The 17,953-nt window shown below is 38.3% G+C and overlaps 1 protein-coding gene and 1 long non-coding RNA gene across 2 annotated transcripts; both read left to right on the top strand.

The window, feature by feature from the left end:
- The first annotated feature begins 4,863 nt into the window (after nucleotides 1-4,863).
- LOC137008166 (uncharacterized) lies at nucleotides 4,864-7,662 on the top strand. The gene is made up of 3 exons (XR_010892764.1): nucleotides 4,864-4,954; nucleotides 5,072-6,217; nucleotides 7,505-7,662. It is a non-coding gene; the product is annotated as an uncharacterized lncRNA (long non-coding RNA).
- A 404-nt stretch (nucleotides 7,663-8,066) lies between these two features.
- LOC137008158 (zinc finger BED domain-containing protein 4-like) lies at nucleotides 8,067-9,961 on the top strand. Its single transcript, XM_067370023.1, has 2 exons — nucleotides 8,067-8,185; nucleotides 8,342-9,961. Exons 1-2 carry the CDS (start codon nucleotides 8,067-8,069, stop codon nucleotides 9,432-9,434), a joined length of 1,212 nt encoding a protein of 403 aa, XP_067226124.1. The 3' UTR covers nucleotides 9,435-9,961.
- The last annotated feature ends 7,992 nt before the right edge of the window (nucleotides 9,962-17,953 follow it).

The following is a 17,953-nucleotide window of genomic DNA, read 5'->3' as shown; positions in this document are numbered from 1 at the left end:
CTCTGATGAGAACACTGACAAATATGTGACGGATTTAAGAACGCTCACCAGAATGTGCAATTTCAAAGACTCTCTGATCCGCGATAGAATTGTTTGCGGAATATCCAGCTCTGTTTTGAAAGAGAGACTTTTAATGGAGCAGGATTTGACTTTGGAAAAATGCGTGCAAATCTGCAGGGCAACAGAGCTGTCGCGGGAAAACAAAAGAAAGAGGAAAGAGCAGGTAAAGTTTAAGTTAGATTGTGGAGCCAGCTGTAACATTATACCCGTCAACCTGTTAAACCCAGCCACACAAGTGGAAAAGAACGAGCAAGTGCTGGTGATGTACAATAAAAGCACACTACAGCCATTGGGGAAATGTAAAGTTAAATGAGAAATCCTAGAAATCCTGGGCAGCAGGGCAGTGCAAACCATGAATCTAGTAAAAGTCCAGTATGAAAACATCCTGGCTTTGGATAGCATTGTCACCAAGGAGACGGGGAAAGATGAAATGTGGAGCATGGATAATATCAGAAAATGCTGATGTGTTCCAGGGAGACGGATGTCTGGAGGGTGCGTATAAGATAGAAGCAGACCCCACAGTAACTCGATTCCTCAACCACACCGTATGGCAGATATAGATGGCTGAGGATGCCAATGGGCATCAGCCCCGCACCAGAGGTGTTTCAAAGAAAACTCAGCCAAGCTCTGGAAGGATTGCAAGGTATATACAGTGATGTGAATAAGTGTTTGCCCCCTTCCTGATTTTTTTTTTTTTTTTGCATGTTTGTCACACTTTAAAGGGATAGTTCACCCAAAAATGAAAATTTGATGTTTATCTGCTTACCCCCAGGGCATCCAAGATGTAGGTGACTTTGTTTCTTCAGTAGAACACAAATGATGATTTTTAACTTTAACCGTTGATGTCTGTCAGTCTTATAATGCGAGTCAATGGTCACACAATTTATAAGAGTCAATAAACTTGCACAGACGAATCCAAATTAAACCCTGTGGCTCGTGACGACACACTGATGTCCTAAGACACGAAACGATCGGTTTTTGCGAGAAAACGAACAGTATTTATATCATTTTTTACCTCTAAAACACCACTATGTCCAACTGCGTTCAGCATTCGCTTGGTGATGTCTGATCGCGCTCTGACAACGGCAGTGATGTCTCGCGCATATACTTCAATGAGTGCCAGACATCACTGCCATTGTCAGAGCGCGATCAGACATCACCAAGCGAATCCTGAACGCAGTTGGACATAGTCGTGTTTTAGAGGTAAAAAATTCGAACCGCCGCAATCTCTTATAGTGCGACTTCATTATTTTTGGGATGTGACAACAGTCCTCAAGAAAGCTGCTGAACAAAAGGATCTTACTTATGATGATCAGAACATCCGCGTTTTCCCGGACTTCACTCCTGAGGTGGCAAAGCGCAGAGCTGCGTTCAACAGGGCCAGAGCAATGCTTCGAGATAAGCCAGGGGTACAGTATGGGACAATATTTCCAGTGAAGTTAAGAGTGACTTTCAATGGCATAGAGACAGTGTTAACGGATGCAAGGAAAGCTGAAGAGTTTGCAGAGCTTCACTTTGGTACAGGCAGGAAGGATGCTGAGGATCTGTAGACTGCCGACAAATGCATTGTCACGCTGGGTAATGAATAACTGCAGAGCGGGCTAATGTTTTACGGTCTGTCTTTATTTATGTTCTTTATTGAAACTGTCTTCTGGTTCATTTTGTAGCAAATAGGGTAGGATTAACCTTGCAGAATTCCCTTTTTTTAATTCTCTTTTCATAAGTTCTAAATTTTGTCAATAAGTCTTGATTTTCAAAATCTTTATATAAATTATATAAATCAATATCTGCCTTTTGCGGGGCTGTTCTAAACTTCTATTATTAGAAGGGTTTAGTGAGGGAAGTTAGCATGGTGAATGTCTATTTCTCGGTATCTTGTTATTGCTGTTTTTGTTTGTTAAGGAACCTTCTTTCGGATCGTATAACTAGGGGATTTTTATTTACACAACAACATTTTTTTGAATTGGATGAAAAACCTCATAAATTATTGGCTCGACAAATTAGTAAAGTGGAAAGTGATCATACTATGAGCAAAGTTAAGTCAGAAAACGGTGTTATATTAACGTCTCATGAGGACATTAATAGCAGATTCTTGAGGGATTGTACTCCTCTAGGGCCTTAATCGATGACCTGGCTGTAAAAAAACATCTTGGATAGTTGTGACCTCCGTACTCTAGTTCAGAAAGATTATGACTTCCTCAGTGCTGAACTTTCAGTCTCTGAAATACGAGATACAATTGGGTCAATGAAGTTCTTCAAAGAATTCAGTCATCTTTTATCACCTTATTTATTTAATATGCGAATACTGTGGGCATTTTGCTTCCTACTTTAAATGAAGCTACCATAACAGTATTACTTAAAAAGGGTAAAGATTCAGAAGAAGTAGGCAGTTATAGGCCAATTTCACTTCTGTCATGTGACCAAAAATTTTGGCTAAAGTTCTATCCATCAGGCTTGGGTCTGTAATTGATAAACTTATTTACTCTGATCAGACTGGTTTAATACCAAATAGACGCTCCTTTTCCAATCTTAGACGTCTTTTTAATATAATGTACTCCCTCAACACACACACAGAGGATCTTGTTATTATTTCTCTTGATGCAGAGAAGGCTTTTGATCAATTAGAGTGGCCTTATCTGTTTGCAGATTTGAGAAAATTTGATATTGGTGATAGTTTTGTAAAGTGGTTAAAAATTATTTATCGCAAGCCCTGTGCAAGAATTTTTACTAACAAGATGCTTTCTTCAACGTTTCAACTAAATAGGGGCTCTAGACAAGGTTGCGCTTTATCTCCCTTACTCTTTGCTTTGGCACTTGAGCCCTTAGCACACGTTATTCAGTCCGATCCCAATATTCATGGGTATTACACAAAGAATACAATAAGTAGTATTTCATTATATGCTGATGATATCCTGTTATATATTACTAAACCCCAGGTTACTATCACAAGAATATTAGGAGTTATCTCTCATTATGGTACCTTCTCAGGGTACAGGATAAACTGGTCTAAGAGCAAATTAATGCCTATAAAGGTACGAGATCTTTCTGTTGCACGAAACTTTCCTTTTAAAATAACACATTTTCAATCATGATTCAAAGCTAACTACTTGGATCCAAATGGAAAGAGAAGCATGTAGCCTGTATGATATTGGGGCGATGATCTTGTCTCTTACAAAAAGGAGTGATGTGATGTTTGACACCGAGGCTTCGAAGCTTGTATCAAAAAAACAAAACATCTCACAGTGAAGCACTGTATCGGAGCTTGATTCGTTTTGCCATAACCACGCTCAATCAACCACGTGACTGCTTCGTAATCTGATTCAAAAATAGCGCGAACCCCTTGCGCAGGTTTCGAGTGTCATGCGCTTCGGTAAATCGGTAGTGAACTGACACTGAAACAGAGGGTAAGCTCTTTTGAATTTTGAGCATGGAACCAGCCAAGAAAAGTAGGGATGGACATTTTTTCAAAATATTGTATTCGAATATTTGGGCTCGTAAAAAAACGATATTTGTTTATTTAAATGAGGTTAAACGAGAAGGACGTTATTTATTTTTTTAAAATTAATCAAGATTTTGTAACCATTTCTGAACAAGCTTACGATTAGGCAATATAAACAACAAGCTTACGTTATATCTTAAGCTTTTCTTTTAGTTCAAAGCATTAAACACAATATGTGCAAATATATACTATATATAAAGAACAAAAGCATTTAAGCTCAAGCAGCACGAACGGGAAAAAGCAGACAGCGCCAGTTATCGTACAAAACGTTCATAATACACTCGAGTCAGTAACGTTATATGGTGTGGTTATCGTTTTCATATTGTTTCACATGTTCATGTTGAGAAAAACAATAATATCCACATGCTCGGGTGAGAAAACGAGCCGCAACAGACATTGCAGAAACTAGATAATACACAACGGTATGCTAAGCTAAGTTTCTAACAGCAGCACTTTGTGATTTCTGTTCGTAAATATATCTGCCTCGACGAAACTTAAAGGAAGCATATGTCTCAAAATCATTTTGCTATCAGATAAGTGATCATCTCGGCTCACTCGGGGATAACTTACAGCTGCTTATCTGTCGTGAATGCAGTGATGGACAGCTGTCTCTCCTCACTCGACGGGTGTTTAGATTTCATGTGCTTTCTCATTATGGTGGTGATTTTATTATAACTCGGTTTCATTAATTCAATTGATCAAAAGTAATTCCATTGTGTAAGATCATTTTCATCCAAGTAATTCCAAACTTCGCAAGCGAGACAACATTATGTGACGATCAAATAAAATGAACTTGTTAAACACGCTCCACAGCGCCACCCGGTGCATTTAGTTATAACTGCGAGTTTTAGTGCTCAGGATTTATCATGGTTTCACATCATTTACGGCCAGCAAAACAACATAGTAAAATTCGAATAGTATTTTTATTTTTCGAATATTAATTACAGGTTGAATATTCGAATATTCGACTATTTGTGCACATCCCTAAAGAAAAGAGGCCGTTCGGAAGTCTGGCAGCATTTTCAGGTTATATCAACAAATAAAGTAAGCTTGTTGTTGTTGTTATTATTATTATTAAGAATATTATTGTAAAATAATAAATAATTATTAGAATTAGGCTAATAGTAATATGAATAAATATGTACACAAGTACTTTTATGCATATTCAATGTATAATAAAATATATTTAATATTGTTAAATAACAGGCTTAGCCTACATAATGTATATGAAAAAAATATAATGCATTAGTACATGTTACCTCCTTCTTTTAGCTGAATGCCTGATTTGTTCTCAACAGCTTTCTTATAATAACAACACATCCTCAATGTTAAGGTATTTCAGAGCTAAACATGAGAACACATCTTGTGAAAGTCGACCAGCTACTGGCAACCAAGGTATAACACTTCTTCTTCTTCTTTTTTTTTCTTTTTTTGTCAATTGCTGTTGTTTTTTATATGTATATTAGTTATGTATTATTTAAGTTATATTTTAAATACTTTACTGTATTGCAGGGATCAGAAAACAAAAGATTGATGGGGCCTTGGTCAACATGCTTGTGAAAGATTACCAGCCATTTTCAACTGTTGAAGATGCTGGCGTCAAAGAGTTTGTAGGTTTGTTGGATCCAACCTACACTCTTCCATCCCACCAGGCATTAAAGAAAATGGTGGAGGAAAAATACAAGGAGGCCAAAGAGAAGGCAAAAGAAGAGGTGAAAAAAAGGCCAGAGCTGTAATCCATGTGGACATCTCTTCATATGGATGCATATCTGGCAGTGACATGTCATTTTATAAATGAAAAAGATCAGCTGTCCACAGTTTTAGTGGGGGTTGGAAAATTTTCAAAAAGTCACACTTCTGAAAATATAGCAGAAGTGAAGTCAGCTTTGATTGCCTGTTGCAGCATCCTGAAGCTCCGCCACACAAACTGCATAACACGTGCCTTAAACCTGGATGTGAAGAAGATAAGAGAACAAACACAAAGATTGGAGGACATTAAACTAAAGGCACTTTTTGCACAAGATGGCTGCTGGTGGGAGAGGTGTGGTAACAGCTCTATACACTCTAAATGTGGGTCTCATACCATCTAATGTTGACCTCAAACTTGCTGATAACCAATGTTGTTTTCGTCAACGATGACGATAACGAAATGATTTCGTTGACGCACCTTTTTTTATGACGATAACGTGACGATGACTAGCTAAAAATGGCTCTAATGTGACTAAAACATGACGAGACGTTTTCGAGTTTTCGTTGACGAGATGAGACGGAACGAAAATGATTATAAGTCTGACGTTCACCATGCATGTCATTTCTGCCTATTTTGCGTGAAATCTGCCGCTTCCTATCCTTGTTTTGGGTACGCCCACCACCCGGCTGCCGTTATGCCGCGCACCAGATTCCACACGACAACACACCTGCGGCTGGTCACTCGCCACACATCTTTGAAGGACCATGGCGGCGATGCCAATAAACAGGCTTGGTGGTCGGAAACGACGAGATGATTTATGGACATACTTTCAGTATAATTCATCAGAAAGAAAAACGGAATGCATAGTATTGGGAGACGACGGTAAATGTGGCCACAAACTAGGTGGGAAGAATACCACCAACCTCAAGCGGCACCTGAAGGCTCATCACGCTGATATTTTTTCGAAGGTAAGTTAACTAACAAGTCACGCTTTTAACATATCATATACATTCAATTTTACTCAACAATCGGCTTGTGACACATTTCATGGTAAGCTTAAGGTTGTGCATATATCTACTGGCGCAAATTTGCTGCTAACTTCAGGCTAATATTAACGTTAGCTTGGTTGCACTAACTCAGGGATGCAAACAGCGCGCTTTTCTGCGCCTCTTTTTCACGTCAGTTTGGGTGACTTGGGTCTGAGAGGGTCTGATTATAATTTCACAAAGTCATCTGAAGCCATTCCATAGCTTAATGTGAGGGACAGAAGTCTATTTACATCATTAAATTAAAGTTTTTGTGTATTTGTATTTTATGTTTGTTGCTGTTTTTAAACGACTCGCTAGTGTGTGCCTGTTAGATCACACACATCGCAGGGACTATGAATTGGCTTCAAACGCACAATAACTGGAATTTAAAACTGAAGAAACAAATGATCAATAAACTGTTGGACAGATATACGTTACACTAGGAATTGTGCGCTCGACATTTCTTCGCTTTGTGCCGTGTACTTTTAAATGCGCACTTGAGCAGCGCAGCACACTGTGACTCCATGTTGCTTTGAGCACATCATTTTGCACCCGCGATGTGCATACGCACGCGCTTTGTGCGCTCCGTTTTGAAGCGTTTCATATTATCATGGTTTTGCGCACTCAAAGATTATTAAAAGCCTATATTTTTATACATAGCCTACACAATACATTTAAAATGAGCATAATTTAATTGTATATTATTTGTGTGTAGTGTAGGCTATATAAATACATACACTTCTTAGCTCTTGACATTCATATATAAATATAAAATTGTGATATTTGCTGCGGGGTGAGGGCTTCGATAACTCTCTCTTTTTTGACCATACATGTGTTTGCATCCCTGAATGTTTGTGTCACTTTTATTTGTTGAACATGCAGGGATTTTGGCCGGGTAGGAAGTGTTGATCGTCATTATGTTAAACCATATTTGATTTCAGTGACAGTCTAAATTGTGGAGGGAAAATTAGCATTTCAGACCGGTTGCTGTTCCCCATGTTTCCCAAATCGAAAAGCTTCTTGAACAAAGCGTCAAAGAAAATACCTTTTTGTTTTCTAAACGTAATGTGTTGAAACATGATTATCTGCATAATATATATACTATTATTACTATTGTAATATACAGTATACACACATACACATTTAATTGTTTTGTATTCACATGACATGACTTTTACAGATGTACTTTGTATAGAGAGTAATTGTCTTTGTTTTCTCCTCATCCAGATCCCAGTGACCAGAACTCCTATACAGAAATCTGGTTGTCCAAATAACGACGGGGCACAGACATCTATCGAAACAGCCTTCGCCGCAGGATCTAAGTACAAGTCAAACTCTGTGGAACAACATGTCAAAGAACAAGCGCTCGCTCTTTGGATTGGACGCACTGGTCTACCTGCTTGCACAGTCGAGGATGAAGATTTCATCCACATGATGGAGACCTTGGATAAAAGGATGACCATACCCAAAAGAACAAAAATAAACAACTTAGTTGACAAGATTTATGATGACGAAAAACTAAAGTACAAAGAGCGGCTTGCCAGAGCACGTAAAATAGCAATTGGGCTGGACATATGGACCAAAAGGACTTACAGCTTCATTTCTGGCAATTAGTGCATGTTTTTTTTGCACTGTGGTCAACAAAGCACAGCACATATTGTTGAGACTTGTTCAGATCGCACACCCACACACGGCAGAGTGTATAAAACATTGTATTGACCGATGCATAGAGGACTGGGGAATACCACAACACAAAATTTTAACAGTCATAACTGACAATGGAAGCAACATGATTGCAGCATTCAAGTCTAATGAACCAGATGAGCCCACTAGCTCCTACTCCGAGGATGAATCCATCGAGACGAGTGACCCTGAAGATTCTGAGGTGGCTGTTAGAGAACGCCAGAGGTAAATTACTTCAGTTTGCTGTTAATTTTCAGTATGTTAGTCACTCTTGAGTTATGCTTGTATGTTATAGTCACTTTTTTTTAGCAATTGTTCATGGCAATTTTATTGAATGTCCTTAAAACTATTTATTTTTCTCTGTATTTTTGTCTCTTCTAGGTTTGGAGCCATAGATATGAGTAGGACCCCCTGCGTTGTACACACTCTACAACTTGTGGTGAACATGATCCAGAAAGACACTAGTGTCAACCGACTGCTGAGCAAAGTTAGAGGTCTTGTTAAGCTCTTCCGCAAGTCATCTGTGGCAACTGAGCGACTGCTGCAGATGTGTCAACTAACCCTGATCAAAGACTGCCCTACTAGATGGTCCAGCACATATCAGATGATATCACGGCTTCTCCAAATCAAGGACTCAGTAGTTCAGGTTGCGGATGGGATGAGCTGGGACTATTTACTGTCAAGTGAGTGGCATAAGCTGTCCGCTCTCAGAGATTTACTCATCCCCTTCGCTGAGCATACCCAGTTGCTCCAGAGTGACACACAGTCATTATCCCTTGTGGTGCCTGCCATTCTGGACCTGCAGGGTCACCTGTCTGAGTTCCCCCATGCCCAGGGATCTAGCTTTAAGGACCTCGCTTCCCTGGCAATTAAGATGAAGGCAAACATGGACAAGAGGTTCAGCTGCTTTCTTGATCACACTGACTCCAAGTTTTCACCTCTCGCTGCTGCTGCATGCTTCCTTGACCCGACAGTTGCACCTGAAGCACTCCTTGAAAATGATGATGAGCAAATAGAGGCACTTCTGAGAAGATCAGAAGATTATCTTGCTCAATTGGTGCCACCAGTTGTACGGGAGGAGGAGGCTGAAGATGAGGAGCCAGCGGAGGGAGAAGAATCCAAAGAAGAGCAGCCTCATAACAAGCGGCCCAGATTCAGATTCTTGTCCAAACCAAGCCGGCCTTCCAAGTCTACCATCTCAAAGCCGTGTGTCAAGGAGGAAATCAAGAAATTCAAGGAGCAGTTGTCACAGCCTACAAACCAAGAGACTGCCCTAGAATTTTGGGCTGCACAGGGAGATTATGTTTATCCGAGCCTAAAACCTATTGCCTTAGACCTTCTGGCCATGCCAGCATCTCAAGCATTTGCTGAGAGAGTCTTTAGCATTACAGGTGACCTCAGTCGTGGCCGTCGTAATAGAGCAAGAGTCATTTTAGAAAGAAGTGCTTTCCTGAAACTGAATCGAGGTCAGTAGGCTAATTTAACGAGCATTTAATTTTAAATTTTTTTTTTTACAGATTACTGTGATATTCTGTTTTGGCTTGCTGTGAGACTGCACTAGAGGTAGGGCCCTCCTCTAATTCATTGTGTTAAACCAACGTTGTTTTTATTTATTTAGTAAATTAGTTTGCTTTCTTTAAAGACCAAATACTGTGTTTACAGTATTCAGGGATTGTCGTATTCATTTTTATGTTCAACACACTTCAAGTGTCATGTTTGTTTCATACTTTAAATTCAAGTATGCATTCCTAAGAACCTATTCTCAATGCACCTCAGTATTATTTATTTATTGTATTATTTTGTTTCAGAATGTTTGCAACTTTGGAGTTTGTACAAGTTAAAGATAGACAGGGTTGTATGATGTTTGTGTTTACAAATAATATGCATCTTGTTGTTGCACTGGCAGACAAGTTGAAGCACAAGTTGTAGAGCATAAGTATGTGTTCCTCAATAGCTTATATTTTGGGCATGTTGTTCATTGCACTTTAGCAATTTCTTAAATAAAGCAACAATTGCCAAAGTAAGAATGTTTTATTCCTGGCTTTTTTGGAGTAAAACAGTGATTCCACTGTTACCACTTTATCTGTGTGTAATGTTGTAGTAGCTCAAAGTTTTTTGCTGTTTAAACTTTAAACCATTCCTTTATTACTGTGATTAATGGTGAAAATAGGCAGTGTGCTGAAATTTTAGAAGAGCATCAATTCATGGAAAAAATATAACTTGAAATATGTGGATAAAAGGTTTCTGCCCAATGCGACCATGAAGTACAGCTTGGCAGCACTGCATCTCCATCAATGAGAAAGTCTAGTTTATTATGCAAAGCTTTTAAGGTTAACTGTTGTTTTATGAATTGCAACACTTGTTACAACCTGTCAAACCTAAGTCCATTTCCAATACTTTTTAACCTAAATTAATTTGTTAAAGACTACATTTGTTTTTTACTAAAATTGACTAAAACTTGACTAAAACCTTTTTGCGTTTTCGTCGACTAAAACTTGACTAAAACCTTTTTGTGTTTTCGTCGACTAAAACTTGACTAAAACTATCAAGTTTATAAGTGACTAAAATGTGACTAAAACTAAAAAGCATTTTTGTCCAAAAGACTAAGACTAAGACTAAAACTAAAAGGGCTGCCAAAAACAACACTGCTGATAACAAGCAACAACTTATCTTTTATAGAAAGAGGTTTCTCAGCAGTTTGGATCTATTTTACAAACAAACAAAGAATAATGTCAAGCCAAGCATTGGTTATGGAAAATACCTTGTGGCTATGACTTTCATTTATCCTCATCTCTACAAACAAATCCGAAAAAAACAAAGACAACTTCACGCCTACAATGGACAAATGCACTGATCATCTCAATCTGTTTGATATTATCTGGAGACATACATCCATGCCCAGGACCGCACCGCGTTACACTGGAGGAGCGCACTACTACAGTCCTACAGGTATGCCCTTTGTATGATGCGCTACAGTGTAATCTTGTGCACTCTAACCTTCTGTGTCCGTCGTCTTCCCATGATGCTGCTGCGGGGACGCTGGGGTGATGGTGCTGAGACGGAGGTATTGGATCGGCACGCGGAGATTTCTCATGCCAGTGTCGACGTGGGTGGAGTGCGACGTGTCCTCGGGGGATCACGGAGGTCGGTGTGGTGGCTTCGCGGGGGCGTCGGGCGGATCCTGTTTTTCGTCGGGGCTTGAGGGGGGTAACGCCATACATGCTGGGCTGTCTAGACCGCAAAGTTCTGTGACTACTTCAAAAAAGGGCGCTTTGCGCGTCCCTATAGTAACGCAGAATGTAAACAGGAAACGTCTGAATCCTGGGATTGTGAAGAACAGGAAGTGGGAGGTGTTCCAGACTGTCAATCATTCGTGAACAATGTGGGACCCTAGGGCTAAACCAAAGGGTCTTCTAGGTGGACATCTAAATGTTAGAAGCATACTGTCTAAAAGTGAGCAAATTCAGCATCTGTTATCGGATTCAAACCTGGATTTTTTATGTTTATCTGAAACCTGGCTTAATCAAAATGCTCTGTCGGCAGCTCTGAATATTCCTGGTTAAAACATCTACAGGAAAGACAGGGAGGGATCAAAAAAGGGAGGAGGAGTGGTGGTTTACATAAAAAGCACATTACAGTGTCACAAAATCAAATGGTCAAACAATTTATTAGAATGTTTAGCTCTCAAAATCACCCTTTCACCACATTTGTCCTTGTCGTAATGTACAGACCTCCCTCTGCAGATAACAGTTTTTATGAAAACTTTGAGAAGCTGCTAAAAGAAAGCAACCTTGATAAAGAACTTATCATTATGGGGGATTTTAACATCAACTGGGAGGACAAATCCTCTAGAAAAAAGCTCAAACAAATCACTGACAGGTTTGATCTAACACAAATTGTACGTGGGCCAACCAGAATAACTAACTCTACCAAGACACAAATCGATCTCATATTTATCAATAGACCTGAAAGAATTGCAAAATCATTTAATATGTTGACAGGTTTATCAGATCACAATCTTATTCTTGTCACAAGAAATCTTGCCAAAAAACGTTTTCATCCTTGTACTAGAGGAATTCACAATTCCTAAAAATAATTATCAAAACTTTGTAGCTGCAGCTAACCAAATTCAATGGGATGACATTTTATCTTTAGTTGATTGTGAAAAAGACAGCAAAATATTTCTAAAAACACTTGAGAGAACTATTAAAGAATTCTCACAAAAAATCAGGTACAAACAATGCAAAAATACTGTACCCTGGATAAATCCAGACATCATAAAAATAATGAAAGATCGAGACCAAGCCTTAAAAATAGCAAATAAAATCAACTCATGATAGAGGACGTTTCACCATGTTGAGAAATAAAGTTGTAAGATCATTAAGAAAAGCAAAGGCAGACTTCTTTCTCACTATAATTGAAAAATCCAATGGAAATACTAAAATAATATGGAACCAGTTAAGAAAAATGATTTTAAATCAGAAATTAAAATAAATGCAAAATTGACAAATAATCTTCCGGTTATAGCAGAAGCATTTAATCACCATTTTATTGATTCTGTGGCTAACATAGCGAACTGTTTTACACCAGAGAATATATACACTCCGTCAATAGACAAAAGTCAATTTGTTTTTAGTTTAATTAAGAGCATCCGAGGAAAAGTTAAAACTGCGTAATTTTGTCAGCAAAATTGTATAATTAACAAAAGCCTTCCTAAGATCTAGGAACACCGCACCAACAACCCCACCTCGGTCCAACAGAGCTCTGATGTTTTCAGTAAAAAAACAAGTCGCAGTCTCGGTGGAGTAGTTGGCTCTAAAGCCAAACTGCATAGGGTGGAGAGCAAAGGGTGTGGTATTTAGATGGTTAATAATTTGTTTTGCTATTAGTTTCTCTGCAGTCCAGTTTGACATGGAATAAGGATCTCCACTTTTGAAAATTGGAGCCACAATAGCTGGTTCACAGATGCTTGGGAAAATATTTTGTGAAATAGACATGTTGATTATTTTAGTGATGGGGGATGTGACAGATGTACTTAGTGCCTTGAGCATTACCGTATCCATATCAAAAATATCTTTGCATTTTGATGGTCTGAGTGATTTAATGGTCTGTGATACCTCTGATTCTGTGACATTAAATGGACTGAGTCTTATCTTTTAAATCAGCCGCCCTTAGTCTGTCCACCGGTCTTCCTCAAGGATCTATTTTAGGGCCTCTATTGTTCTCACTTTATATTAATGACCTTCCATTCGTCTGTCCTGATGTTTCTGTACAGATGTATGCTGATGACACTGTAGTATATGTTCATGGTAAGAATATTACTCAGGTGGCCGAGAAACTCACTAAATCCATTGATAATATTACAGCTTGATTAAAACAATCCTGCCTGCAGCTGAATACATCAAAAACAGTAGCAATGTTTTTTCACAAAGTCCAATAAAAACTTCAGTGTTGAGACAAATATTTTAGTTTCTGGGGAAAGGCTGCAGATCGTGTCAGAATACAAATATCTGGGGGTTTTGATTGATTCATAGTTGTCATTTACATCACATGTAAAAAGGGTCTGTAATCGTATCAAATTTAACCTCATGAATTTTAGACACATTCGACATCAAATGTCCTCACAGAGAGCAAAAATGTATATGCCTTCTATGATCTTATCACATATTACGTACTGTCTACCCATCTGGTCACAAGCTGGTGTTACATCTCTGAATCCTCTGCAGTCACTTTACAAACAAACTGTTAAAATTCTGGATAAGAAACCAATTATTTCTCATCATTGTCCAATATTACAAAAACACAGATTACTCAGTTGGGAAAACATGGTCAAATACTCAAATCTATGTCTTCTATACAAAATTATTAATGGTTTATCATCTCCTCCACTCCACAAGTTTGTTAACATCCGTACAGCTGATCACAGCAGAACCAGAGGTGCGGCGCGTCCCTTTACTGAATGGAACCGCATTCCCTTAATCATTAGAAAATAAAACACATATTGTATATTTAAGAACCATTTAAAGAAATGGCTTCTTGAATTTCAGATCTGTCAACATTAACACATTTCTAGACCTGCTCCATCTTCTGCTGGCTTCTTGCCTTGTGTGTGTGCATATGTTATGTTTTGTCAGATGTTTGTTGATTGTTGGTTTGCCGTATTTCGATTGTACTTTTTAACATAATAGGACTTGTTAAATGTATTGCAATTTTTTTTTATTGTTATATGTTTTCTTACTGTCTTTTAGGGTGACTTTTAACATCTGTCCTGGGACTGCAGATGAAAAATAGCCTTCTGGCTAACTCTGGCATATATGCCGTGTTAGAGCCAGTAGGTGCTGCTTTGGTAACTCTGAAGACAAACCTCACACCCTTGACTTCAGAAGAGTACCAGAAAGTAAATGAATGTCCTGGTGTAATGTGTCACTTCAATGAGGCTTCCACTGGACTGTCAGAAGAGAAGAGAGTCAGGGTCAAAGGTGATTCCTCTTATAAGAATGCTGAGGCATGCGATCAGTACAAAGGCTGTGCAATTGAGCAACAACCTCACAAGACTTCTTTCTGAGAGGATGTCTACATATGAGACTCTGGCAACTGTGCTTGATCCACATGTAGTGTTTTGAGTTTTGTGATCATTCCAGCAAACTTTGTTCCTCCCTGCCAAAAATAAATTGAATCTATTTCTATTTTATTTTTGTATTTTTGCGCACATATTGCTGTTCAAATCCTATATAGACTATAGGAAATATGTCATTTTTTATTTTAAAATAATATATTGAGTTATATGTTTGAGTGACGTCATTTCCATTTGCCGAGTGGTCCAATCATGTCTCGCCCAAAGCTTAGAACAGCTTTGGATTTGAGCGAGATAGGTACGGTGTAAATGAGCTCTGAAGTGAAGGGTTTAAATATTAGAGATTTTGATCAATATCGGTGAATGAAATTTTTAATGCTGAATTGAGTCACTTAGTGTGTTTAAATACTGTTATTTTTGTGCATATTCTGGGTTTCGTGTTAATGAGCTCTTAACCCTCTGGAGTCTGAGTTTTGACATGCCCTGACATTTGTGCTTTTTTCAGTTCTTCATAAACATATTAATGGAAAAAGTGTCATTACACTGTATTCAGCACAAACTAGGCTACAATAATATGTGAGGAACATGTATGTACATGTTTGTGTTTTTGAAGGAATAACATTTATGCGTGGTTATTGAAAAAACAAAAAACTTAAGTCACTGAAATAAGGCCAAAAAAAGTATAATAAATCTGTGTTCATAAGACTTTTGGGTATTGGAGGTTGTAGACTAGAATTTTTGCTTCAGAATTATGTAAAAATTATGCTGCCTACTCCTTCATATAAAACAATATATTGATTTAGTTTTTGTAAGACACTTTTTGCCAAGGAACACAGTATGCGAGGAGGCGTGAATCACCACTGAAAATGGGCCATTCTCACCTGAGAAGACAAAAGAATTGGATAGTAATGAGCTGAAATGACTTGCATATTAATGAGGCATTTCAGTCAGGTAGGCTGTGAAAAAAACCTTCTGTGATGTCTCAAGCTCATTATGATATATGAAACATACAGAAAAATATTATTACAATATAAAGTAATGGTTTTATATTATACTTTAAAATATAATGTATTTCTGTGATGCAAAGAGTCTGAATATAGGCTTTTAGTTTAAAAGCATGCACATTTGGAGAAATATTGGATTCTCATATGCTTATGTCAATTTTCTATACAGAGGAGTTATTTTTATTTAATATTCACTGTCATTACTATGAGCGCTGGTGTTTTCAATTCATCCTTGAAGTCGGAGGGCGCTCTGTGCATTTTTAGTCCACAAATTCATCTAAAAGAAGAAGAAGCTATTCCATGAATGGAGTTTCCAATTCATACAGCAGCAGGAGGGCGCTAAAGAAACAAAAACTCATCTAAAATTCATCCATAGAAGAAAAGTAAACAGGAACTAACTGTATGTCTTCTAGAGATCGCTAACCATGACTTTTACATCCAGATAAACACTTTTCAAGACAATAATTACACGATTGAGATGATGAATGCATGTATTGCCTCAGAATTTGCGTCTGAATAGCGCGGCTCCGTGGGCGTGGCCGCATTAGCGGATAATGAGCTGAATCACAGTCTTCTGACATGGCTCTCTTTTCATACAGATTACATAAACACAGAAGGTTTGTTTTCGATTTGACTCACATGATTTAAAACCTGACATCTTAACGTTTTTTTAGACATAAGTTTAATTTTTCTGTGATTAGTATTCACTAAGTTACAGTTCATTTTCTGAGAATTATCAGATTGGATTTCGTTCAGAGGGAGAGGAGAGATCACGCATCATGTTAGTTTTCTTTATTTTACAAAAAGCACAACATTTTGTTTTTACTTTGAGTGTATATAAATAAAAGAAGACATTCTATAGTTTCAATTGATATATTACTTATGTCTCTATGACAAAAAATGACGGAGTATTTGAAGTCTGTTTTGCTGCAATGTGAAAAAAAAACTGCAAAACGCGCCGGCGCGTTTTTAGACCTCGGAGTGTTAATGTGCTGGTTCAAGTTGCCGCTGTGAGATTCTAGAAACATCCTTGTGCCGTCTCTTTTCATCATGTGATCTTTCTCTGTAAGATATGCAGGCCTCACGATAGACCTTATATTCCTTTTATGTACTTCAGTCACTGAACTGCTAGTTTCACTTCTTATATTCTAATTATATAATGCAACTCTGGACAATAAAGTGTGTGCCATGATTGAACTGCACTTTATGTGTCTGTCTAGTCATTGGTACCCAGGTATTCCTGCTTTTCTGTGCTACATCGCTCAACCTGAAAGATCTTCTTAAAATGCTTGATCTCCAAATTATTTTATCTGACAGTTTGGGGGCTCGTCCCCGAAACGGGGGGATTCTCCCTGTGAGCTGGGAAAAGAGAAAAGCGCGCCGGGGATCGGAGGACCTACGGAAAAGGGGGTAAGTGTTTTTGGATATTTCTTAAATGAAGTATGCACTTACCCCTGTAGGATCCTATTATAACATCTCGTGGAAATACGAGAGGTTTTTTTTTTTGTAATCACTAGTAGCTAGTGGAATATATCCATTGTTGTTACACTACGGCTGGCAACAGTAGTTTTATTTAACTATTAGCGTAAGAGTGATTGGGTTGAATCACCAGATGTTAGTGGACTATCAGTTCCATTGTTGTGACACTACGGCTGGCAACAGTAGCTTTGATTGAGCTATTAACTGGGGTGGTAGGAAGTGCAGTACTGATCACACTGTACTTCAGATCACGGCAGCGTATACTAATTTGCGGAAAAAAAGAAAAAAGTTTTAATATTTTGATATTGATGAAAATGATTTCAATTGTTAATGCATGTTGATATATTGTGACATAAAAAAAAAGGTGTTCTAGGGGCGACCCGAATTCAGTTTGGCGGGAGCCGGACTAATTTGGCGAGAGCCCAAAATTAGCTGAAAACACCCAAAAAAAAAGAAGGTGACATAGAGGCGATCAGGACGAAAAGTCTTGTGTGAGCCTAACATAGGACCATCACCCACGTCACAATACGATGCATGTACGGCAATTGAGGTTGGGAAATTGAGTACAGAAAAATTTGCGTGCGCTACTAACACTGAAATCAATTACTAACACTGAAGTGGAAGATGGGGGGTTCGGTCTCAAGACCACTACCTAATGAAATGCCAGTTGAATTCATGTTTAGAAACAATCAGGGATTTTACATTGAACCCTATGTCAGTAATATGGCAGGGTGGTCAGAACAAATTAAACCACAAATTGAAGTATCATACCCCCGAGAGGGTTCGTTTACAGAAGAAAATATGCAATTGGCTAAACGTTTAGTGAAGCAGGGATGGGGGGACCCGCAATGGGATTATGATTATATGACAAAAAGTTTTAATGTCTGGAAAGAAATAAAGAAAATTTGGGATGAGGGGCCAGAAAAGAAACAGATA

Source organism: Chanodichthys erythropterus, chromosome 3, assembly GCF_024489055.1.
Source record: "Chanodichthys erythropterus isolate Z2021 chromosome 3, ASM2448905v1, whole genome shotgun sequence".
Taxonomy (NCBI): domain Eukaryota; kingdom Metazoa; phylum Chordata; class Actinopteri; order Cypriniformes; family Xenocyprididae; genus Chanodichthys; species Chanodichthys erythropterus.
This window is presented reverse-complemented; position numbering and strand designations above follow the sequence as displayed.

Bases quoted from the DNA above. Each gene is read 5' to 3' on its own strand.
- LOC137008158 (XM_067370023.1), top strand. From the start codon at position 8,067: ATGATTGCAGCATTCAAGTCTAATGAACCAGATGAGCCCACTAGCTCC. The intron at 8,186-8,341 runs GTAAATTACTTC...TGTCTCTTCTAG, and splicing joins GCTGTTAGAGAACGCCAGAG to GTTTGGAGCCATAGATATGA.